Source organism: Brachionichthys hirsutus, unplaced genomic scaffold, assembly GCF_040956055.1.
Source record: "Brachionichthys hirsutus isolate HB-005 unplaced genomic scaffold, CSIRO-AGI_Bhir_v1 contig_698, whole genome shotgun sequence".
Taxonomy (NCBI): Eukaryota; Metazoa; Chordata; class Actinopteri; order Lophiiformes; family Brachionichthyidae; genus Brachionichthys; species Brachionichthys hirsutus.
Window position 1 is genome coordinate 191,726 of NW_027180377.1, and position 25,461 is coordinate 217,186.

Consider the following 25,461-nt stretch of genomic DNA (forward strand, 5'->3'; position numbering starts at 1 on the left):
CGTGAGAAAGTTGCCATTGAGGTGCAAGCCCGAGCCGGACGGGAGGCTGCGTCCGTGGGAGTGGGAGTTATTGATAAAAAGAAAAAAAACAACAACAGAACATACGTGTAAATCTACCCCCCCCCCCGCCTTTAAATCAAGTTGGACGTAGCTTTGCATCGAATCTCGACCGGAAAGTAAACCTCCTTTGACTCGAGTCAGGTGGGGGACGCTGCCGGTAACTTGCGTGGATCTTGCTCTCTGATGCTCCGACAGATCGCGGCCATCCTGCGAGGGTCCACGGGCTGGAATCTGTTCTTGTTTGTTCGGTCGCCTCTCCGGACTCATCCGGTCACACGCAGAATAAACACCGGAGTGATCGAAGTGGCTCCAGCCTCTTCGTTTCTCACCTGGCTCCCCCCTCGCCCCCCCCCCCAATCTCTCGGCTGCTTCCAGCTAATGAGCCGTTTCCCGTGTTTTTCCCGGTTGATTTCCGGCCGCGCTGCCGGTGGAGCGGAGGAGAGAGATCGATCGGGAGACAGACAGGTCGACTCGGGGATTCGACCCAACACTTGGACCTGCAGATAAACACGGATCCATGGGTTCGTCTTCGTGATCCGGAGCGCCTCGTTTCGAGCCTTTATAGGAAGGGAAGCGGATCCATCCTCCTCCAGGATGTTCCCCCAGGGGCGACACCCGGTAAGACTCGCCTGCCTGTTTTACCAGCCTGGTTGTTGCTTCTTTGTCTGACCCTGAGACGGGCTCTCCGGCTGCGTGGGAAGCAACGCGGGAAGCAACGTGGGAAGCAACGCGGGCTTGTTGATGATACTTATTATTATCTTTTTGGGCTTGGTAACGGTTAATTGTTACATTTGTTTACTTAGCATGTGAGCCAAGAGGGCTGCATAATGAGGCTCTATTAGGTTAGTAATATTGTGTGTGTGTGTGTGTGTGTGTGTGTGCGTGTGTGCGTGCGTGTGTCAGACGCCCCACCAGGCTCCAGGCCAACCATTCAAGTTCACCATCCCAGAGTCGCTGGACCGCATCAAGGAGGAGTTCCAGTTCCTCCAGGCGCAGTACCACAGGTGGATAATCCAAACGCACGCACACACACACACGCACGCACACACACACACACACACACACACGCATGGAAGGGTTCTTGTTCTTTACGGTTGCCAATCTCCTCGTTGTCATCTGCCGTTTCGTATCCAACCTGCACCCTAACCGTCGCCAGTCCCCTTACAACACGAACAAACCCCAGCGTGGGCCTCTTTACTCACCAATAAACCCGGATTAGGTTCACACACACGCACACACACACACACACACACACACGCACCAGAACCAGGCCTCAATGTCAGTGCTTGCACTGTGGTAGGTCCCGGGTCTTAGTGATGGGTGAGAGCCAGAGGGGTGGTGTGTTGAGCTCAGGGGTTCATAAATCACTTCTTATTTTCCCCTCTGTGTGTGTGTGTGTGTGTGTGTGTGTAGTCGTGTGTTCAGAAAAGACTGCCTGAGCACGTGCGCAGTTGTGTTTTTCTTTCCCTTGTGTCTCGTGCCTTTTTTTTGGGTGGCAAAGGGAAGGCTGGCTGCAACAGGTGAGGACGTCCTTCCTGATACGCACGCTCAAATAGGAGGGTTAAAATAAACACCACGCAGGCAACAGACATCAGGAAGGAGGATTTGTGTCTCTTGAGAAGTTCCCTGCACTGTTTGATTTCCGTTCATGTGCGCTTTAGCTAAAACAGAGGGAACGCGGGAGACTTTTAAGCCGTCTACCAAGTTGTTTGCTTTACTTTTGATAATTGCCTAAGAAAACAGCCGGAGGACCATCAAACAGCCTGATCAGTATATCCTCACTGTTTAAACTCCGTTTGAGTGTTGAACATTTTAGAGATGGGCGACAGTCACACATTTGATTATTTTCCAAAGACTTGTTTGGCACTTCATTCGTTTATTAGCATAACTGTAAGTTCAAAGCAACTATTTAACCATCTGCAAGGCATTACGGTTTCATGCATTAGCGCTTAGTTTACGGGAATATAGACCATCGTGTTTGGGGTTGAACGAAATCGGACTAAAGTTCTTGTCGTTGTTGTTGTTTTTCAGTCTGAAGATGGAATGTGAGAAGCTGGCCAGTGAAAAGACAGAGATGCAGAGACACTATGTCATGGTGAGCTTGGTGCGCTATCGAACACAATCACACGCAGAGCTTTTTGCATCGCCGAGCGTGTGTTCGTAACTACACTTCAGGGCTGTCTTACTATGCAAAGCACGAGGGAAATGCATGCAGGAAAGCTCCACATCACAATGGAGGTAACGCTTGTTTTTAATGTGTCCCTCGTGCTTTCAAAGGGAGACACATTTACCTAGACGTTGTACTCGAAACAAAGTGTGAGTTCAGTATAGTGCCTTAGTGCGTCTCCCTTTATTCCAAAAATGACACCAGCAAGTGGACAGTTATGCTGTGAACGCGCCTCTCTGTGGTAACGCACCTGCGCATGTAAAACATCTGATAAACGATGTTGTGGCTTTTAAATGTAGCTTGACTCCCGTGTTCGAGCGGCTGTTGTGAGGAAATACAATCATCTTTTTCGATTGCATGCGTTTCCTTAGTTGTGTAACCTTCAAGGATCAGAGGTATTCTTGCTACTAACCGTGTGACTCTTTGTTCTTCTCAGTACTATGAGATGTCTTACGGCCTCAACATCGAAATGCACAAACAGGTACCGAAGCTCATCTGTCTGCCACTTGTACAGCCTCTGCACCTTCTTGTTTGTCTCTCCTCCACTCTTTCTGGCTCTCTCTTTTCCCCGTCCGTCGTTTATTGCAGGCTTTTTATGTATTTGGCATGTGTGCCTGTTGAGGTGTCCTCGTGTGTGTGCGTGTGTAAATGCATTTGTACATTCACTTGTGTGTGTGTGTGTGTTTATTCATGATCGATGGGGCTCTGTCTCCGTTTCCCCAGTTAGGGCCGGCCGCCTGAGCCCATGGGCAGGATGAATGGCTCTGTAGATTGATTGGTGCTGTCTAGGGGAGCGGCCTGCTTTATTACATTACAGGGGCAGGGCTGGGGAGGGCAGAGGAATCGATCATGGTGAGGCAGACAGAGGAGAGACCGTGGACTGGAGCTCCTCCTTTTAGAAGTAGGGAGTCGAAAAGGCACCAGCACTTAGTTTGGTTGGGCACGTGCACAAGTGTTTAAACATTAATTAGAGGAGTGACACTTGCGTATTGTAATGTTAGGAAAGGACATTGATGCAGAGTAAAGATTTATATATGCAAGCAATGCGCAGCGTACAAATAGATGGTGCGTCCAGGTCTGTAAACAGGAAAACAATGCCAAGCGCAGCAAACCTGCATTTCTTTGAATCGCCATGAGAGGGTGGCTTCACTTTTACTCCTGAATGATCGGCATGCAGATGGGGATGATTGATTGCATGTAAAACAATGTAAGCACAGTGGCAGAAGGTCCAACATTTTTATGTGTGTCTACATATAAGGATGCACTGAAAGAAAACCAACAGACAGACACATGGACGAGGAGGGGAATGCTCCCACATGAGCGGTGGGTGCATCAGTCATTGCTGCAGCTATCAGGCAGTTCAGAGGGCAGCGTTGATTTATTGACAATTTCAGCCTAGGCAAAGTGTATTCTGAAGTATTAAAATGTTTTCATTACGCTTGCCTAAAAGGACCGTCCGGGGTTCCTATAACCTTTAGTTGTGCTGCGTGATTTGTTGTAGCTCATATACGATTCACCTATTGGCCTGCCGACTCACTTCTGGCTGATTGTGTGATTGTCTGATTTCTTTTTCCAAGCTGATGAAGAAATGCACGTTTGGAGAACGTGTTAAGCTGTCTTTCCTTCACCCTCATTGCACCTGATTGTTCTGAAGCGTAGAACCCACGACCATCAGATTCAAATGCAGCTAGCGGCAGTTGGCAGCTATCTAAAATAAAATAAAAATCTATTGAAAATGTCTTTGAATAGGGGAGATAGTGGGAGATCTCTTCATAGGATATGGAGCACCATCTTACACAGAGTAAATTATTGTTTTTGCTGTGCTAATTTGTTGCTTAAAATGGCTTTAGAAAGCACACGGTGTAGCAAACATTGGTTTGTGTGAATGAGGACCATGTAGTGAGCGGTCCTCGTTGCACTGCGACTTCGTAAAAAGAGCTTGTGGCTGCTGACATCAGGGTCATGATGGCTGTTCTGACTTGCCTCGCTGATGCAGCGGTTATTACGGTTAGAATGTGTTGCAAAGAAGTCTTCGATTGTATGGTAATCATTTCGAAGGAATTATATTTTCTGCATGCAGCCTGTCGGAGGTGGATTGGCCTCGCGACTTCACTGGGGAGGAGAGGTGCCCCCTTGACCCTCTCACACTCCCATAGCTTTTTCTTTCTTTCTCATGCTCTCCTCTTGTATTATTCTTTACTTTTTACAGCCTGAGTTCACTCTCCTTTCTTTCTGTCCCCCTCAGTCTCCATTTGGATCTCTTTTTCCCGCGTGCTACACCCCCAGCCCCCCACCGTCATTTCTTTTTTTTTTCTCTTTGCTCCCCTTTCGTTTTATGTCCATGTGAAGCTACTGTTCTTCCATTGTGAGTCAGATGCATCTATTCTCCACACACACACACACACACACTCACTCACTAAAACTCCAGGGGAGGTCATTAGCTTTGGGCTGCAGTTGTCAGAGCAACAAGCTTCTGTGGGTGGAGGGTATGGAGGATAAAGAACAACTCACCCCCTGCTGAGGAGCTACGAGTGTGTGTGTGTATGTTATGTGGCGGTAGTGTTCCAATTATATATGTAATGGGAAGCCTTGTCTTTGTTAGCACATTTTGCGTTCACTTCCATCTTCTCTGTGTTTCCTCGACTTTTGTTCACCCACTCCTCATTTACATCAGTGGGCCCCAACCACCGGTCCGCGTCCCGGTACCGGTCTGTGAGGCATTTGTTACCGGGCCACACAGAAAGAATAACTAATTTATACAATTTCAGTTGTATTGATTATTGGCGTCTAAAAGGTTATGATTTATTTTGATAGACTGGATTTTCTCCAACGCAACATTTGCCTGTGAATTTACTAAAAAAAAAACAGCCGTAAACTCGCGAAAATTAATAAAACACAAACGTCTTTGGAGAGCGTCTTTGCTAAGGGGAAATGTACAACTGAGGAGGAGGAGGAAGAAGAAGAGGAGCAGATAACCTCCAAGAAATGAAAACTTCTTTTAACAGACGAAACAGGGAGTCAGACATAAAACACTGTTTATCTCCAGCTGACTGGCCTCGTTAACGAGGCACATAGAGACCAAGAACCCGGGATTAAAAGACAAGTGTGGAATTTATGAAACAAAAAAACCTGAACATGTAGGACAGAAGCAATTATGGTTAGTAGATATTGGCGTAATACTTGTTTTATAGTTATTGCAAGTGCATTATATAAAGTTTATTGGTAAGATTATATTCCTCTTATTTTAAATTTAATTACCCCCCAGTCCGCAAAAAAATTAATTGTCCAGCATGAAACCAGTCCGTGGCAGGAAAAAGGTTGGGGACCACTGATTTACATCACAATACAGATCTATGGTGCACAAGAACATACATCACACATCACTACATCACACAAAAATGTCATGTCATGAGGCCTCATTTAGGGATTGCAGCTTCAGGTGCCCGCTGGATCCTTGTTAGTCAGTTAGCTTAGCTAGTTTAGCTGCGCTGACCTGATAGTACTTGTTTATTTTTGGGGGGGTTTACTCTTCTTAGGTGTGCTGAAATGTGTATGTCAACAATAGAAGTCTTGTCTGCAGAAAATTCCCATTTGCCCATTAGTTGTAAAGGCAATGTTATGAAAAGCCCTAACATCTAAAAGTCTGGTTATCAGATAGATAAGTCGTAATTTTTATTCACAAACTTTGCTGGTTAGTTTTTTGGTATGAAATGAACAATTCTTAGGCAATAATAAGGGGCGGCAGAGTGGCGTAGTGGTTAGCGCTGTTGCCTCACAGCAAGAAGCTACTGGTTTCGGATCCTACCTGTACGGAGTTTGTATGTTCCCTCCATGTCTGTGTGGGTTTCTCCGGGTTCTCCGGTTCCCTCCTACCTCCAAAAATATGCAATTTAGGTAAATTGATTAATCAAAATTGTCCGTAGAGTGTGAGTGTGAGTGTGTGTGAGAGAGTGTGTGTGTGTGTGTGTGTGAACGGTTGTGCTTCTCTATGTGGCCCTGCGATACGCTGGCGACGCATTCGGTGTCGACCCTGCCTCTTGCCCATAGCAAGCTGGGATCGGCTCCAGCAACTCCCGCGACCTGCAAAGCGAAAAGCAGAAGTGAATGAATGAGTGCAAATAACATAACAATGCACTGTTGAGCCTTTTCTATTTATGTGTGTGTGTGTGTGTGTGTCTAAGGAGCCATTACCGCTTTCCATGGCTCTTCCAGTTCCTCCTCACCTTGGCCTTCTTCGTATTAATTTGATTGGACGATATGTAATACGAGTCCCCTTATCTGATTTGGTGCCACCATGGGGGGTATCCGGTTGACAGGGGGGGGGGGGGGATTGGACGGCAGGCGGATGTGTTGGCATGGATACTGGAGGAGAGCAAATGAAGTTAGTAGCTGATGAGATTATGTTGAAGTGCTGATGGGAAGAGGGACAAGAATACAGAGGATAGGGCGAGAGAGGCAGGACAAAGTAAATACAACAGGTGAGAGAGAAACCTGCGCTGACCCTGGTAATGAGGAAGGACGGTGTCATTGTCGTGCATGTTTGTGTGTGGGAGATCATGTAGTGACCCTAAAACGACACTCACGCTGGATTTGTGTTGTTATTGTATCGTAGACAGTATGTTTGTGTGTGTCGCATGCTGTCGGTGTTTTCCTGCTCTTGTATTCCCTCATTGGTGTTACTGAACAGCTGTCTATTCTCAATGAATGTAATTATGTTATTAACAACAAAGTCTCTTTCTTCCTTCATCAGACTGAGATTGCCAAGAGATTAAACACCATCTGTGCTCAAGTCATTCCCTTCCTCTCGCAGGAGGTAAGCACGTTTTTTCCTGCGATTCATTCACCCTCGCTTTCGCTGTTAACTTTACTGATCAATCACAAAAACATTGTGTTGCTATGTTTGCCAGCATCAGCAGCAGGTGGTGCAAGCTGTGGAGCGAGCCAAACAGGTGACCATGGCAGAGCTCAACGCGGTCATCGGGGTGCGTGGGCTGCCGGGTCTTCCACCCACAGTATGTACCGGTACTCCTTTCCTCTCGAGTCAACTCGTGTTGGCATCATCCCTCCATCCATCCATTTTCTTGACCGCTTTATCCGCACCCGGGTCGCAGGTGTTGCGGGAGCCTATCCCAGCAGTCTGCGGGCGAGAGGCGGGGTTACACCCCGGACAAGCCGCCAGGTCATCGCAGGGCCACGCATAGACAGACAATCGTTCCCGCACACACTCACACCAACATTTGCATGTTTATGGTGGTGGACGCCGGAGAACCCGGAGAGAACCCACGCTAGGCTCGGGGAGAACATGCAAACTCCTCACAGGAAGGCTCCAAGTTGGATTTGAACCTGCAACCTTCTTGCTGACGTATAAATTACACTGGATCGTATAGAAAATGTAATAAAATAAAAATGTTTAATCAGTAATCTGATCTCATTTGTGGGCAAATATGTAGAATCTCTAACTGGCTTTGGGGATGAAATGGATTGATTGGTTGAATCGGTCTTTTTCCACACTGACTGAACAATGCAAAGTGTTCTTTATTGAAAAGACGTCATCAGGCTGTAATAAATGAGGCGTGTCATTTAAAACTTTTAAAAGAAGTTCCAAAAGCGTAAGCGTTGTTTGTCTCGTCATTTTGCTGTGATGTTACGGTTCAAAGGGAGAATAAGTTGAGCTGTGGGTGATGTTTCTGTTTTTTTGTTTGTTTGATGGGAGGTAGAGGAAAATAGTTTTCTTTATAGGGGCTTGACTGGGGGGAGGGGGGGGGGGGGTAGGGGCAGGGGGTTGAGTTGATGGGGAATGGGGGGGAGGCTTTAGCTTAGAGTGAGCAGTGGGTTTTGGAGAGTTAAATGTGAAGTGGACTTGTTAGTTGGCGTGGACGGATGGGGTGTGTGTGTGTGTGTGTGTGTGAGAGAGAGGGAGGGGGGGAGGGGGGGGTAGATTTGGCAGTTGCTGTTTGAGTCTTAATTGCTGGATTTCAGTGTTTGTGAACAAAAAAAGGAGGGGGGTGGGGGGGGGGGGGGGAGTGTCACGGCGTGGCCCCTCCACTCCTCCCATCTCCCACGCCAGCCTGTCATTCACCCCGTTTGTGAGTTAAATGAGTGTAATGAAGCATGTTACCCCTGCTTCTACACACACACACACACACACACACACACACACACCAGCTCACACTAACGTCCCATGACAAACCAGGCTCCCTTTGCCTCAGCCAATACTTCCCCTCAATTTACCCCCATCAACGGTTCTGTTTTTGTAGCTGTGTGTGAGTGTGTGTGTGTGTGTGTGTGTGTGTGTGTGTGTGTGTAGTGGAGCATGCATTGCTGTTATCCCCAGAAAACAACATGCCGGCGTTGGATGGTTCAGGGTCTGTGTGCCGGCATTGTGTGACTCTGGATGCCCGTTAGTGTGATCAAGTGTGGCGTGGGGGTGTGTTTGTGTTTGATTGTTTAGCGGACGATCAGAGTTGTGCTGTGTGTGTGTGTGTGTGCGCGCGCAGGCAGGCATTGAGGTTGGGGCTGAAAGACTGTTTCGTTGTTCTGCTTTCATTCAGCGGGGCAGGACGATGAGAGTTACGGATGGATAGAAGGGAAAAGAGAAGGCGGGCGTTCAGGAGAGGGGGAGTGGCATTGTCAATTAGGTGAGATAAAAGTCGGTTTGACCTTCAGCACTCCTTCCACCCCTGCCGAGCCCCCCCTCTTCTACTCCTCTCCTCTCCTCCCACTGGCGAATCGCTGAGCCTGGATTCCCGCGGCTACTGTCTGCGGAGGCAATAATGATGTTTTGGAACACAAAGGCATTTCACGCTCAGACGAGCGCCTGATTTGGTGTGAAAGAGAGAGCGGGGCTGCCAGCCAAACACTCTCTCCCTCTTTCCATCTGACCCTCTCCGCTCCTCTCCTCAGCTGCTTCGCTCCCTCATAAGACCTGACAGTGGATCCAGCAGCTGGGCTCCCCTCCCCACACTTCTTGATCATTCCTCCTTTTCCTCTTCATCTCCCTCCCTCTTTCTTCTACCGCCACATCCTCAGGCTCTGGGCTGTGATCCCAGCTGTCAGTGTTGTTCAGTGTTTGACCCCAGAGGGGAGGGTGTGTGTGTGTGTGTGAGGCGGTGTGTCGAGGGAGAGGATGTGTTCACTCCTTTCTAGATGGCTGCAGCTCGTTGAAGTGCTGCAAACGCAGACACTGAAGAGACCCCGTCCCATTAGAGTCTTCAATAAGGCCAGAAATCTCGATTCATTCGTTACGGACGTTTGGGCACCAAACTCGGTGTTCCTAAGTGTTCCGACTGAATGACGCTGCTACTTCAGATTCCATGCAATGCACGTAAAACCAACCAGTGCAAAATGTCAGCGCCTGAGAGTACAAGAGGGGGGGGGGGCATGACAACTCGCCCTCGGGGGCGCGTTGGGTGTCGGCTCGCTCATTGACATCAAGCCAGTTGTAGAGTGGTGAATGCTGCTGAGCATTGTAAGCAGCGTGAGCCAATACGCATCGGAGATTTCATCCTGACGCGTCTGTTTGCAGAAACATGTGAAATGCTGCAATGTTGTGTTCGCTGACCGGACGAGACGGGCCGTGCGCTGTTTGGACTCTGGATGGACCTTCTTCTGGTGGCGATTACGCATAGTTGTAGAATATTACCGTATTTTCCGGGCTATAAGTCGCTCTTTTTTCCGTAGGTTGGCTGGCCCTGCGACTTGTAGTCTGGAAAATACGGTATTTGTGCACGCTTAAGGTCTGGATTGTCTCACTTTCGTGTTTCTGTGGTTGGAATAGAGACTTGTGTGTTTTACCTGCACTGGCGGTCTGTGCGTGTTCTTCTTCTCTTAATAGCGGTTGCTAACAGCTTGTAAGTTTATTACTGCCACCTTCTGGTGGTAGCGCTGCATTACTACCAGGTGCAGGTAAGAAATAGGGGGACACATTTTTCTTACAAAGTCGCAGGCTTCAAAGTCCCGCTTCGCCCACTCCGCTTACAAATTGCTACCGTTTGATGGCTCCATTTCGCTCATTGACGCGTCATCAGGCGGCAGATTTTGACTCCATCAAATCCACCAATCAAATCTCCCTGCTCTACTCCAGTAGCAAATCCCAAATTGCAGCTGAATGTCTTTGCCCTCGACTTATCTCACCGCCTCTTCCTGTTGTTTTGTTCTCTCTCTCTCTCTTGCTTCTACAGCAGCATCTGTCCCATAACCATGGCGGTGCCCCCGTGCCTCTCACCCCGCACCATGCTGGCCTCCACCCCGCTCAGCTGGGTGGATCAGCTGGTCTCCTGGCCCTGTCGGGGGCACTCGGTGCTGTTCACCCACATCTTGTGGGAAAAGAGGGCGGTGACAAAAAGCCCCACCTGTCTGGACCAGACTCTCACCCTGGAGCGCCTGAGCACCTGAGAGGTGAGCAGACCCCCCCCCCCCAGAGAAATCACTGGCTATAGACACGGCACGTCATCCGGTAGTTGATTGAGTGACGGTTATATTCATCGGGCGTCGGTTTGTGTTCCCTTTTAAGAAGCGTGATGAAATGTTTTTGGGCTGCTTCCAAGTCAGTTTCCATGTGAACTTTGTTTAATATCTATAAATTCCTAATTCTTTCTCACTTCTGTCTTGTTTCATTGCTCTTCGAATCACCACATCCTTCAACCCCAACAACCGATGCTTTCCCAATGGCAATAGAGCGAGAGCCCAGCACAGTGAGTACTTCCTCCTTCTTCCTCGGTGTTCTGATATGAAAAATACTCCGTTTCTTTTCAAGCGGTTATTTTTGTTCCTTTCCCATGCGATGGTATTATTGATACTGAAAATGCAGTATCTTAACGTTCTGTTGCATGTTATTGCTGAGACGCACGCATCCAAAGATTTAAGGGTTAATCTTGCACGTCTGTTGATGAGACGGGCTGCATTTAGATTTGAATATTAGAACTTCAGTTATCCTAGTTTTTCCTGGTGACCCAGTTCACCTGGAGATGGCTCTCTACATGAACGCATCTCGCTTTTGTTTTGTTCCTTGTGAAACGCATCGTCATCTTGTTTGACACGCAGATAGCGTTTATCCTTAATTTGTTTATTTTTGAGTTTGTGTGTGCTCGTGTGCGTCGTTTTCTTTTTTTGTTTGTGCGTCTTTGGGGATTTATCTTGGGTAGAGCGTTGGCCTGCCTCTTTGATTCTGCCCTAGATCTGCGGTGAACTGAAGGTTTCTTTTCTCCTCCAAATGAGCCTTTTAGCATGGTCACACACGCACGCACACACACACACACCCCCCTCCTCTCTGGCCGAGTATGCATTGTTGTGCCTATTTAACACCTCAGTGAGCAGATTACCCCTTTCTTTCCTCTCCCACTGCCCCTGATCCCACGCTTAAAGACTCTCATTGTGTTTAATATCACCACTGCTGCGAGGGGAGGGATTGAAAGGGGAGGGGAGCCGGGCCACGGTCATATGACACCGTGTGTGTGTGTGTGTGTGTGCGCGCATTAGTGAGTGACAAAGAGAGAGAGAACATACATGTTAAATGCTAACAGGGGAGGGGGGTGCTTCTGCTTTGCGGGTCAGTGCATCCATGCTCAGCTCACTAAAACCTTTCAATTCGGCGGAATACAGATTTTCAACCCCCAACCCCCCCTCTTCCCCTCCCTTGTCTCTTATCACCCTTTCTTCTCCTCCACACTCTCACACCCTCCTTCAATCCTCTCTGTCCTCTAATCTTATCCCCTCCCCTGCCCCCCTTTTTCTCACCCCTCCCCCTCCTGCTTCCCATCATCATCTCTTGGCTATTCCTCCTCCATTTACCCCCCCCCCCCCCCCCCACCCCTCAAGGTCCAAGTGCTCGCGTTGCTAGATGTGTGCATGCGCTTGTGTGTTAGTGTATGTTGGATGCACATTTCATTGACCGGCTGAGACGATAATGGACTCAACATGAAGCTTTAATCCATTAACAATAGGATCCGTTTGTCAGGAGGCCAGAGTGGTGTGTGTGTGTGTGTGTGTGTCTGTGTGTGTGCGTGCGCAAGCACATGCAGTCTTTTGACATGAGTGTTATGCAAGTAGTGCACACGTAGTCTGTTTTACACTTGATTATAGACAGGTAATTACACATTTTGTGTGTATGTGCGTGCACACACACACACACACTGCAGTTAGTGGCAGGTGAGGGAGCACTGATAGATTTTGAGAGCCACTTGATGCAATCATCAGCTTCAGTGGCGTGTGTTGTGTGGCTGCAGCTGGCTGTGGTCAAGTGAGCAGAGAGGTTGCTGTTAAAGTGTCGGGCCTGCTTCACTCAGGCTTATGTGAACTATCTGCAGTGAAGAGTCTGTTTTTATAACCTGCTCCATACATTGCTGAATTAGTGGTGGGTGGATCAGAGGGTTTAAGAGCTTATGAGCACACACAAATTCATAGCCTACACTGTAAATGTCCCCGTTGTCTCTCTGCTGCAGATTCACAGTCTCCTCTTTGTCCTCTGAACAGCTTTCAGTTTTCTTCCTTCTTTCTATCCCACCAATCTTATTTCTCTAATCTCTCTTCTCCTGTACTGTCCTGTGTTCTACTCCAATCTGTGTCTGCAGAGTAACTCTTTGCTGCCAGAAAGCATCAGGAACTCGGATAAGCGGCGCAACGGACCGGACTTTTCAAACGACACCAAGAAACGCAAGGTGGACGATAAGGACTCCAGCCACTATGTAAGAAAGTGGTTTAGAATTCATCTGTGGTCAAATGATGGTTGAACACCAAACGTTAGCAATGTTTCTTTGTGGCTTTCTTAACAGTATTTTTCTGCCTTCCAGGACAGTGATGGGGAGAAGAGCGATGATAATTTAGTGGTGGATGTCTCAAATGAGGTCAGTAAGTTTTTATTCAAGTTTGTGATTGTGATGGTTGTTAGTCCTAGAAGGGATGGTAGTCCCTGCCTGATCGACTAGTGTCGAAATATGCCGATGTTACTTTTACGCGATGATTTTGTTTCCAGGTTTAACTGAATTCTCGTAACCCCCCCCCCCCAGGATCCCGCTTCTCCCCGCGGCACGCCTCTCCCCTCCCCGAGAGAAAATGGCCTGGATAAAACACGTCTTCTCAAGAAAGACCCCTGTAGTCCAGCCTCTACGGCTTCATCTGCCAGCTCCTCCTCTCTCAAATCCAAAGAGATGCCAACGGTATGGATAGATGAGACGAGGCTGATTGAGCTCATTTAGCATGTGGCTATTTGTCAGTAGTTACATATGTCTTGTCTATTTCTATAGTTTCCCTTTTCAATTCCTTTCTCCAGCGGGATAAGGCAGGTACCCCCGGGTTAAAGTCAAGCACACCCACGCCAAGAGGTGACTCCACCCCTGGACCGAGCTCCACCACTGGAATCCGACCCAGTATATCAAAAGCGCCTTCCATGGAGGTACCGCATCCACCCAGTGAGTATAAGCATGATATGATATGATAAGGCGTGATGATCATTTTTGTTCCACGACACACCTTTACCATTGCAAATGTAGACAATCTGATTAATAAGAACGTTAAATCAGAGCTGTAATTCTGAATCCCAGAGAGTAGTAACCATAGTAACTGGACTGTTGACACCACGGCTGTGGTGAGGAAGGCCCCGCAGCGACTTCACTTCCTCAGAATAAGCTGCTGGTGGCGGCTTCCTACAGAGCCACTGTGGAGCGCATGCCGCATCACAGCGTGGTGCAGTGGTTGCAAAGCGGCAGGCTGGAGAGCTCTGGGGAGAGGGATCCAACACAGCACAGAAGATCACGGGTTGCTCTCCACTCTCTGTGGACAATGCTACCAACTCTCGCTACTTAGCATGGCTGCTAACATAGTCAGAGACCCATCTCACAACCCGGACAACACATGTTCATGCTGCCGCCCTCATGGTGGTGCTATAGGTCACACAAAACACACACATTCACACACACACTGCAATACGAACTGTATATATTAATATAATATAAAATCTAATATTATGCTATACCTAATGAAGCTGGCAGATGAAACCTCGATTCTCGTGTTTTTATGGACCTGGAAGTTGAATACATTTCCCTTTCCACCTTAGCTGCAGGTTTGCGCACCCCACTGGCTGTTCCGGGACCGTACCCAGGTGCATTTGGCATGTTACCCCACCCAGCAGGAATGAACGGGGAGCTCGCTGGCGCCGCCGGCGCTGCGGCTTACGCTGCGGGACTGCACAACATGTCGCCCCAGATGAGCGCCGCCGCCGCCGCTGCTGTGGCTGCGTATGGCCGTTCACCCATGGTACGTTTTACATCTGGAATTGAGATCCGTGGATCTTTGGTTTTAGACCGATTCATATAATCAACTATTTCTCTTAGAAACATTCTCGTCACCAGCCTCTGAGGAGGGAAAGGATTGTAAATGGCATTAAAACAGTCTTTCACACTGGACTGAACTCACTGAAAGCAATTTAACCATATTTGCAAATCGGTACTGGACAAAATGGATACTAATGTCAAAAATGACAATTTGTTTTCATATACGAAACAAAATTTAGATATTTTTTTGCAAGACAATGTTTAGGTTCCTTTGGCAGGAATTCCAGTGTTGTTTCTTTGCAGGAAACAGTATCTGGCTTTCACTTCTGGACACTCAAGTTTCTATCTCATTATTATTTTGTACAACTTGGGGGCTGGTGGTGAGAGTCAGGGAGCAGCACAAAGAATAGTATAGAATGGAATCATTTTATTGACGCGTGCTTTCTGCTTGAAGGCAAAACATTCATGGTATTTTTTGTGGCTTCCACTTCACAGTTCTTCCCGAAGTACCGGGTGATGACTGTTTGGTATGCGCAGTGCTCACAGCAATACGCAACTACAGTGAAAAGAAAATGTAGCGTGTTGGAGATTTCCCTCTATACTTCATTTAATCTGTACATCCCAGAAACAGTAGATGTCATATTTTTGTTTTTGCCAAATAATGGCAGAAAAAGTCTCATCCTCCAGTAGAGCTGAGCAATTTGGTTGATTGCTGGAGAATGGTGGCGAGTATGAATCCAGGGCCGCCTGCGTGCTTAAAAGCAGATGTGTGGGAGAATTTCAAAATCTTTCAAGCTCACAATTTGCACTCACTGTTTAAATAAATGAAATGAATTTTCTTACCACATCTTTGATTCATTTTGTCCAACATTTGCAAGCTGCCAATCAGAACCATATATTGTGTGCTTTCAGTCCAATTAATTCAATTCAATCCAAGTCACTGGAACACTCGCAAGATGTCGCCAAAATCACTTTAAAGTCTCTCAGAAAATGACGTGAGCCGAGTATCGTGAGATTAGTGTACCGCTACAGCCCTACCCTCCAGACATTTACATACAAATATCTCGTCACACCTTTATCAAACACAGATTAATTCCATTTGCCATGTTATGCAATGTCGAGCAACTTTTTTGGTAGCAGTCAATAAAGTCAATTATTGTATATATTTCACTGTTACATTATATTTAGGGGTGTAACGGTTCACGGGACTTATTGAAGCAGTTGGAATGCCTTTATAAGTACCGTACTGTAAATGTTATATTCCAAAGTGGAAAGTGTCAATAGTTGCACAGCTGCGTTCTCCTGTCTGTTAAAGTATTTATTCAGTAGGCCTGCTGTTGTTTTTCATGTTTGGGGGCCTCGTCACTGGGCTGTATTTGCTTAGTGTTCGCTGCACTGTTTAAATAGGTTGAGAGGACTGGGAGCTGAGCAGTACTTGATGGAACTTCGGGGTGTGTACTCATCAGCTGTATCTGTGTGTGTTGGATTCAAGTTCGAGTGCAAGTACTGGCGGCTCTGCTACTTTGTTTGCTGACTCTTGAACTTGTCCGACGTAGAGGGTGTGTGTGTGCTCAAGAGCAGTGTTTGCATTGTGCTCATGACTGTTTGCCGTCTGTCCCACAGGTTAGTCTTGACCTGTGTGTGTTTTGTGCGTTTATGTGTTGTCCTTTTAACGTCTTGACGTCTGTGTTTTCCCTTCAAGGTTGGTTTTGATCCTCACCCTCACATGCGAGTTCCTGGAATGCCTCCGAGTCTCACGGGCATCCCTGGGGGCAAACCGTAAGTGTTTTTTGCAGTTGGTTTTATGTTTGAGGTCTGATTTAATTGCTCCGTGGTACAACTGAAAACCCTTCCTCTTTTCATTTCCTCTGTTTTTTCTCTGCAATTTCTTCCTGGTTCTGTGTTCTCTGTTGTCCTTTTTTTGGGGTATAATTTAACATGATTGTACATTATATTTAACCTCCTGTCATCCTTTTTTTTTTTTTTTTGTATCATCAGTGCTTACTCTTTTCATGTGGCGGCCGATGGACAGATGCAGCCGGTCCCCTTCCCCCCAGACGCTTTGGTGGGCCCTGGCATCCCTCGTCATGCCCGCCAGATCAACACACTAAACCACGGAGAAGTTGTGTGTGCCGTTACCATCAGTAACCCGACTCGACACGTTTACACAGGAGGGAAGGGTTGCGTCAAGGTCTGGGACATTAGCCACCCAGGAAACAAGAGCCCAGTGTCGCAGCTTGACTGTCTGGTGAGTGAGGTGTTAGTAAAACAACTAATGGATAAATAGTGAATGTGTGTTATCTATATAAAGTATATTATTGCATATATATAAAATCATGAAATCTATTTGAATCTTTCTGCCACATCAGAACCGAGACAACTACATCCGCTCGTGCCGTCTCCTCCCTGATGGTCGGACGCTGATCGTGGGAGGTGAGGCGAGCACGCTGTCCATTTGGGATTTGGCGACACCGACTCCCAGGATTAAGGCCGAGTTAACATCATCAGCACCAGCATGTTACGCTCTGGCCATCAGCCCAGATTCCAAGGTCTGCTTCTCCTGCTGCAGCGACGGAAACATTGCAGTCTGGGATTTACACAACCAGACACTCGTGAGGTAAGACAGACGTTCACCATGCTTCGCTTTTAAACCTAGTTTGTTCTTCGCTTTGGGCATCTCCAGTTTCTGCCTGCCAGTTTGCTCTAATCCCCTGACAGCCACCAGTAGTGACCTTCCTTGATGAAGAGACAATGCTGTAACCTTTTGTAGGCTGCGATTCAAATAGGCCTTTGTTTAAAATGTTTCGGCGTTTTATCCTGCAGGCAGTTCCAGGGCCATACAGATGGAGCCAGCTGCATCGACATCTCCAACGACGGCACCAAGCTGTGGACCGGAGGCCTCGACAACACTGTGCGCTCCTGGGATTTGCGGGAGGGAAGGCAGCTGCAGCAACATGATTTCACATCGCAGGTATACGCTCCTATCAACAATCGCTGTCTCATTCATTATCCTGTATGGCACGAGGCATTAAAAGAAATGACCCCCCCGTGAGATTTAATTTGTGAGCCCTTCTGTCCAGATCTTCTCTCTAGGCTACTGTCCGACGGGGGAGTGGCTTGCTGTGGGAATGGAGAGCAGCAACGTTGAAGTCCTTCATGTCACCAAGCCCGACAAATACCAGCTACATCTACACGAGAGCTGTGTGCTCTCCCTCCAGTTTGCCTACTGCGGTAAGAAGCTTTTTGCGTCAGTCAGTCCCCTCTGACTTTCCACTGAATCCATTTCTGTAAACAATTTGATACTGAATAGATCTTCAATTAAAAATGCATCCGAGTCATTAAATCAATCCTCCCCCAGTTTGATACATACGAATATGGGCTTGTGCTTTTTGCCATATGGAAGAGGACGGCTTGGATCAGTACATTTTAAAATGTAATGGATGTTTTGCAGTAACGTTTCTGGCACATTTAATCAATTTAAGTGTGTTTCAACACTTCTTCTGTCTTCTGGGCTGCTTTGGTGAAGACTTAGATTTGACCAACTCAAATTGGCAAAATCCAGTGGCTATTCAGAACAAATAAACTCTTGATATCTGACTTTACATCCTAAATTAATTCCTTATGGTCAATAAAGAATGACCCCAGCCAAGGACAACTGAAGGGTTTTCTTTGTGTTGACCCGAGTTAAGCAATCACGTAACACCGAGACACAAGCTTATAAAACTATCATGCATACATATGTGCATTTATATGCCTTGTCTCCTTCAAAATGCGTTTTTTAAATGAACTCAAAACGAGAATAAACATCTCTCTCTCTGGATGTGTTTCTTTTCTGGAACATGTCCCTCAGACATCCACTCTGAAAATGTCCAACTTCCTCAGGACAGACTGGACAGTTGTTTTTTTGCCTTCTGGTTTTAGGTTGAGTTCATTTAGGTGAAGAGCAATAATTAACACTTCCCTGTCCTCTTCCCAAAACTGAGGAAGCCTCCTCATTATTCTAGAACCCTTCCTTAGCTTAGTCACCTAACTTTGCTGTACAGCCACTGGGGTTTGCATTGAATTGTGGAAGCCAATCTCAAATGATGCCTGGATAATGTTTTATGTTTTTTAAGTTGGCGATGTTTCCATGCAGCCGGGTCTCTGGCCAGAAAGAGAGAGTTGGCATGCAACACGGGCTACATTATATTTTGGTTCTTTAAATTTTGTTTCTGATGACTGTTTCGTTTACTCTGAGATAGTTCATCCTTTTTGTGTGTGCTTCTCTACCCAGGTAAATGGTTTGTGAGCACGGGGAAGGATAACTTGTTGAATGCTTGGAGAACACCGTATGGAGCCAGCATATTCCAGGTGGGGACAACAGGACTCTGTTTCGTATAAATTATTCACATGAGCATATGTACTTTAGCTTTATGTGACCAAACTGCTTTGGCTACCTATAATTAGCTTTTTAGCTTTGTCACCATTGTCATTCGTGCCCCGAGATGCGTTGGCGACGCGTCCGGGGTGTACCTCGCCTCTCACCCATAGTCAGGTGGAACAGGCTCCAGCAGGACCTGTGACCTGCAAGGTGGATAAAGGGACTCAGGATGAGACGGATGAGGTCGCCTCATCCACAACAAACAAAAAAAATGAAGGGATGGTTGGCTTGTCATTTGTGAAAACGCACAAAGAACACCTCCCAAAAAAACGGAAGGACAAATAATTTCATTATGTATCGCCATAGTAATACAAATTTTCTGAGAGCATAGTTTTGATTATTTACCGTCTTTTAGTATATTTCATGAGACATTCATGGCTCATGACTGACTTCCTGTTTTACGCCCATCTTTGTCTTCAGTCTAAAGAATCGTCCTCTGTGCTGAGCTGCGACATATCTGTGGACGACAAGTACATAGTCACTGGTTCGGGGGACAAGAAGGCCACTGTTTACGAGGTCATCTACTAAAACGATGGAAAGAAAGCAAGGACATGCGGTCTTCCCCACAGACCTATGTTTCCAGAATTTCCAGAGGAGACAGAAGAAAGGAGACGAGCATTACACATGCACACATCTTTTGTCTGTCCTTTCATGTCAGCTGGGAAGTAACTGGAGCAGCTCGAAGTTAAAGGAAGTAGAGGAATTTCTTGAGCTCCCTCCCCCCCCCCCTATGCCTTCTACCATTGGCTGCACTGGGATCAGGTATCGAGATCAGACAATGACTGAACGAAAGGGGCTCTGCATCGATTTGAACAGGGACGACCCTTCTGGAGATTGCTGTATTTGACATCAAATTTCGAGCCGACGCTCCAACCAGATAGACGACTATGTTGTACACGGACTGAAAGAAGGAAATGTGGACGCAAACTGACACGCCGTGTGGGAGACACAGGAAAAGTGTTTATTCCAGTCAAACAATGCTCCCAGCTTGTTGATATCTCAGTCCTGACCTTCTGACCTTAGAACCTCAGCCTGCCGTTCTGATATGCCTACGCTGTCTGAAAAGTTACTTTTCTGTCTGAGCAGCAAGTCCTATTCTCAGTAACTGCACTGTAGTTGTAGCTGTCCACCTACACGTTTAGTACACGTTTAGTACACACACAGTGGCGACTTTAAACGTACCGAAGACCATCCTGACTTATCTAGAATCGCAGCTTTGGGGATCTTTCTCATCGGTCTTCATGATTTGTTCTGATTTCAGGAAACCACTAAATGCATTTAAATAGTTTGGTGAGTGCCGGTAATCTGCTTTCCGAACCAATTAAGGTTCAAGCAGAATCTATGCTCGGCTGCAGGAAAGCTTGAACTATGGATGTTTCCTTCTTCAGCTTCAAGTTTTTGTGCCATGAACTTGACATGTCGGCAAATCCCCAGCTTCCGTCCCGCTGTTGCTGGATGGACCTGGAAACGTTCAGGAGTCTCAGATGGGTCTCGAGTCGGGATTACAAACGGTCTTTCCTTTCCTCATGGCCTTGTTAAATGAAGTCTGGCCCTGTGGTTGATGACGATGCAGTTCATCTGCTTTTGATCTCATTTGGTCAGTCATGCTGATTCAATTTAACCGTCTCAAATCAAAGTATTTCCATTAAATTACAATTAGTCTTTGGTTAATGTTGTACATTTAGCCCGACCCTTTACCTGCGTCACTCCTCGTAGCACATGATGTCTTGCTGCAGAAGATGGTTAACCACGCTTCAGAAACGGGGACCAACGGTTGAACCTTGGCGAGTAAATTAACCGTGTGTTTAATGTGGCGCCTCCTTTCTGGGATATTCACTAAACAGATTCTTATCATGCTGTCTAATGTTCCTGAATGTTTGTGTAATACTGTGTCATGTCTTTTCACTTGACCAAGACTTAATACTAAAGCAAGATTAAACTTTTTTTAGTCATATTTCAGCTTCGTCAGTTTCAGCCATTCTAAACTCACTGACTTGCATTATGCTTTTTTTTAAATCTATACTTGCCTGTTGAATGTTTGTAAAAATGTATATACCGGTATGTTCTTTTCTTTTCCCATACGGGACATGCTTTAGAATGACGATGTATGTTTTTGGTGTTTTACATGGAAAAGAAACATGTAGAAATATTAAATGGTCCTAATTCTAGCTATTCTAAAGTGATTGAAATATCTAGACAATAAATGTGTTTTCTTTGTTTTGCAACTCGAGTGAATTTTGTCTTTCTTCGATTGTTACGACGGCACTTGCAGACCATCACTGATGACTCTTCTGGATCAGTGATTAGCAAATGACAAACAAAGTGACAGTAGAATTAGAATCAGGAAAACGGTATTTTCATTTCAAAGTTATTACTCTGAAAAATGAACTAAATTGTTTGACGGCCATTAGAAGATGATGATGTCAATAATGTTGTGTCAAGGCAAGGAAATGTTAAAATCCCCATACATCAGCCAGTTCTTCAATGACATCTTTGGTCCCCAATTAAAACCAAGATCAAAAATACAAGTGACTCAACTTGGTTCTCTTTCATGGATGGAGTTAGAGTTTACAATATACCCCCCCCCCCCCCCAAGCGTCTTGAACTTCACAGTTGCCATTTTGCCTCTGTTCAAATGCATCATGTAAAATGTCAGGTGACATTGACGTGGTATTTTGAGTGATATATTGGTTTGAAGGGGATTTGCGTAATGCATAATGTATGTATGACAAGATTAGCTCATTGAATTTGAGATTACCAGCATCCGGTAAAGATAGTGATTGAGTAAAGGATTAAACTGATGTGAAGAGGATGCAGCTTTTGTTGGCGTGAATGCGAGTGCGAATCCAGTTGATACAGCAAGCAGCTTGACTGAATGATTCCTGCTTGTGTGGGCAGCTGTGTGCGCTAGTTCACTGATGTTATTACAGCATTTTAATAAATCCACCAAATAACACTGCAGTAACTAGATTATTACTGTAATATATATATACTGTACTGTATATGTTAAGGCTGTAGTTTTTTCAAATGAAATGCTTGACATATTATAAAATCTCATATCTGTCATAAGGACAAGATAACATTTTATTCACATTATTTTCCCACCCTATAAGCTTTTTGTCAGGCAGACCATTTACTAAAAATATTTTGTACACACATTTATATACTGAAGAGGCAACGTCTGATATTCTATGATAAAAAAAAAAAAGTAATTTCAAAATGTAAATTAATTTCTTAAAACTAGTATCAGATTATGTTTTTAGCCAAACCTTTTTTTTCTGCTTTAAAGCCCAATATTTTTACTGAAATTGTGCCTTTTTCAACTTAGAACATTATTTTAGCCATATACTTGTGAATTGGTTTTCACAATGTGTAGCTAGCAAACTGGATATGATTCACTCTTACATGTAGCAGCAGGATCCTGATTCACAGTTGTTTCACCTGTAAATAACAATTTTGCTAACAATTTTTAAAAAGTATTTTATATTTCTGTCAGACAGACCAAAATGAACTTTCTAAAGTATTAATTTCAATACATTCAATCTAATGTTTCCTGATTTGGCTTTAAATACCACGTTTGAATGCCAATGTTCTCTGTGAATTGTTGCTCCTTACAGCTCCAGCCACTTCTGCTGAATTATTTTAGTTAGGTACAGGAGAAGAATGAAAAAGTTGGGCTCCCCGCTCAAACATGTTTCAGGGAAGTTCCCCCTGTGCAGCACTTTTGTGGATTTTTGTTTTTAAAGCCTATTGATATGGAGGAATAGACAGTGGCAAAACAGAGCAGCTGTTCAAATCATCTGCTTTTTTAAATAACCCAAGTCAAATCCCCTGCTTAATACTAACACCCACAACAAACAGACTATCCCTCTCCCTCCCTCGTTGTAAACTGTAAATCTGATTAATTACTGTGAATACATAATTCTGTCTATCACCAGCTCTTGTACACACACAGTCGTACAGTACGGAGTGATTATGTGGCAGTCGCAGCAACAACAGGAAAGCTGAGCCCTGGAGAGAAGAAAGGAGAAATTAAAGAAAATCTGACTTTAAGTTTTCTGTCTATCAAGGTTCCTGAGCTCTGAATCGCAATTCCCCTTTTGATCATCACCGCTGCTGCCTCTCTCTGATACACAGATGGATTATTCCCCCTAAATCTCCCAAATCCCAAATCCTATTTATCCCAACGCCACACATAAAAAGACCTCTCTTCCCACTGCTCAGATCATGTGTACAGTATGAATGTGAGTTTGCTTGTATTTCTGGGGACCAGTTTGGGACATGAGCTATTGACAATAAAAAAGAAAAGGTTTTGGGATTTATGGCTATGTTTTAAGGTAGCGCTAGAATCTGGGTTCAGAATTCCTCAATTTTGCTTTTTGTACAAACATCTCCAGGTAGCCAACGTGTATGTGTGTGTGTGTGTGTGTGTGTGTGTGCACACCTGCATGTGCCTGTGTGTGCTAATGAGCTTAGAGAGCTGTCTCTCTCCCAAGGTGAGGTGCCATGCTGAGGTGATCAGCACAGCTGGAGCTGCAGGTATCAACCACAAACACCTGCCAGGTTCAGTAGTAACACACACACACACACACACACACACACACACACACAGTAATTTCCTCTCCCTCGCTCTTGTGTAAGCACACACAAATACACGCAAGAATAATTTCCTTTCTCGTTCGTCTCACACCCATAAACATATAAATGCAGAATAAATCTTCACTTATTCTCCAAAGCATAAAACACACACATTAAATACAATATGTATCCCCCTCTTTCTATCATTCGCACAAAGACAGATACACACAAGCACAGATACACACTTACACACATACACACAGCTGACTTCTGCACAAGGACGATAGCGCAACTCTGTCCTGTCAACATGCAGGATAATCAGCAGCTGGGGATTGTGGGTAAGCTGTAATAATCCTTCGCATGGAATATGGAAAGCATCAGAGGGTTATTCAATAGGACAGAGATAAAGCAGTGTGTGTATATGTATATGTGTCTGAAGCCTTTTCATCTTTAATATATCGTCACCTGAAGCTGACCGTCACTTGGCGTTACTGGACAAAAAAAATGGACGTCAGTCAAGACCAACAGCTGAGCATCAGCCCTGAACCCTTCCATTCCAGCGAGCCTGCATCTGTGTGCGTTGTTCCCTGCCTGAGCCACTAAGTCTTCATTAAGAACGACATGATGAAGAGGCCTAATGTAGTGAGAGAAACTCCAGGGAACTCAGCATCATATTTAACTAACTGATACCTTCATTAGCACGATGTCATGGTGTTAGTCAAATTAGAATAAGACGTGTGCTCATACTTCGTTTAGATGCTCTGTTTTTTGGATCTTCTTTTGGATCTGTAGATGATTCAAAGATTTTCTTTATTCTTTAGATTCAAAGATTATTTTTTTTTTAACAAAATATAATTGTTTACAATATAATCAAATTCTGTGGTTCCAGTAAAGATTCAAAAATCCATCATAAAAAAATTGGCAAGCAGTATTCAGACACCGGTTTGTCCTCCCGGAGGACTTGAAGACTCGTCTGTTGACCCCGACGCGGCTATAAATTATGGCCTGCTAATCACGGAACTCAATTCAACTATTGCCAGCCAGGAGTGTCTGACTCTGAGCAAACACAACGTTTCCTTTTGTGTCGCTGAGTTAAGTGAACAGTAGCTACTGACGAGGCTGCTGTGGTTGCTGCTCAAGGACGCTCATTTAGAGAGAAATCCAATGATTGTGGTCGTAATGTGATTCTAATATGTTTATTCAACTTGTATAAGTCCGTCCTTAATGTGTTTTATTAATTTTCCCTGAGTATAATGTGGTAATTTCCACAACTTGCAGCAGCCGACTGCTCATGTATGGATATCTGGAAACTAGGATTCAGAGGAATTGATTGCCTTTGCTATTAATCATGAGCGTGATTTACAATGCTTTTCTTTCCTTGTCAAGTCTCCCCGTTCTTTTCAAATGCTACATTTATAGTCCGCGATTAGATTGAAACAAGGAACAAAACGCTTTCCTCACCAATCCTCAGGGAAAGGCGGCAGCTCTCTTATAATTTAGTATCTTAATTTCTGTTGCCTTCATTCTGTGACTCACATAATCAGCAGGCAGCACATTAAAATGCACATTTATGACCAAGGAAATAGTGGATAATAGTGGAATGATTCCTAAATAGTGTGAGCCCTCCCCAGAGACTGGATTTCCAAGGGTTTTAATCAGTTAAATATGTGCAAAGCTACGTGGTTAAACTGCTGCTTAATATCTCTAACACTTTTTATGGGATTGCTCACTGTGGAAAGGATTACCGCACCACAGATCACAACCTGATTTCCATAATCCCCCCTCATCTGACAAATCTCTGTTTGTTCCCACATCCTGTCCTTTTGTCAGACTTTAAAGCATCACCCATTTATTTCACTGATTTTTGGGTATAGTTCCTCTGAAACCATTGTCTCACTTTGAAGACTGCATTTCCTTCTTCAGATGGATTTTTCACATTGCAAACAACTGTGTTTGATATGGACTCAGAG

At 45.4% G+C, this 25,461-nt stretch overlaps 1 protein-coding gene across 1 annotated transcript; it reads left to right on the forward strand.

Annotated features, from left to right (window-relative positions):
- Positions 1 to 654: 654 nt before the first annotated feature.
- Positions 655 to 19,441, forward strand: LOC137914278 (transducin-like enhancer protein 1). Its single transcript, XM_068757882.1, has 20 exons — positions 655 to 678; positions 964 to 1,064; positions 2,092 to 2,155; positions 2,664 to 2,708; positions 6,978 to 7,040; positions 7,135 to 7,239; positions 10,408 to 10,624; positions 11,717 to 11,733; positions 12,796 to 12,909; positions 13,015 to 13,068; positions 13,231 to 13,380; positions 13,494 to 13,632; positions 14,283 to 14,476; positions 16,196 to 16,272; positions 16,492 to 16,741; positions 16,863 to 17,110; positions 17,317 to 17,464; positions 17,574 to 17,724; positions 18,767 to 18,843; positions 19,334 to 19,441. The coding sequence occupies exons 1-20, from the start codon at positions 655 to 657 to the stop codon at positions 19,439 to 19,441; spliced, it is 2,346 nt and encodes a 781-aa protein (XP_068613983.1).
- The last annotated feature ends 6,020 nt before the right edge of the window (positions 19,442 to 25,461 follow it).

What these genes read in the sequence shown, in the direction of transcription:
- LOC137914278 (XM_068757882.1), top strand. Translation starts at nt 655, where the DNA reads ATGTTCCCCCAGGGGCGACACCCG. An exon ending in GGAGGTACCGCATCCACCCA is followed by an intron (nt 13,633 to 14,282) that starts GTGAGTATAAGC and finishes CCTTAGCTGCAG; the next exon opens with GTTTGCGCACCCCACTGGCT. An exon ending in GGCATCCCTGGGGGCAAACC is followed by an intron (nt 16,273 to 16,491) that starts GTAAGTGTTTTT and finishes TTGTATCATCAG; the next exon opens with TGCTTACTCTTTTCATGTGG.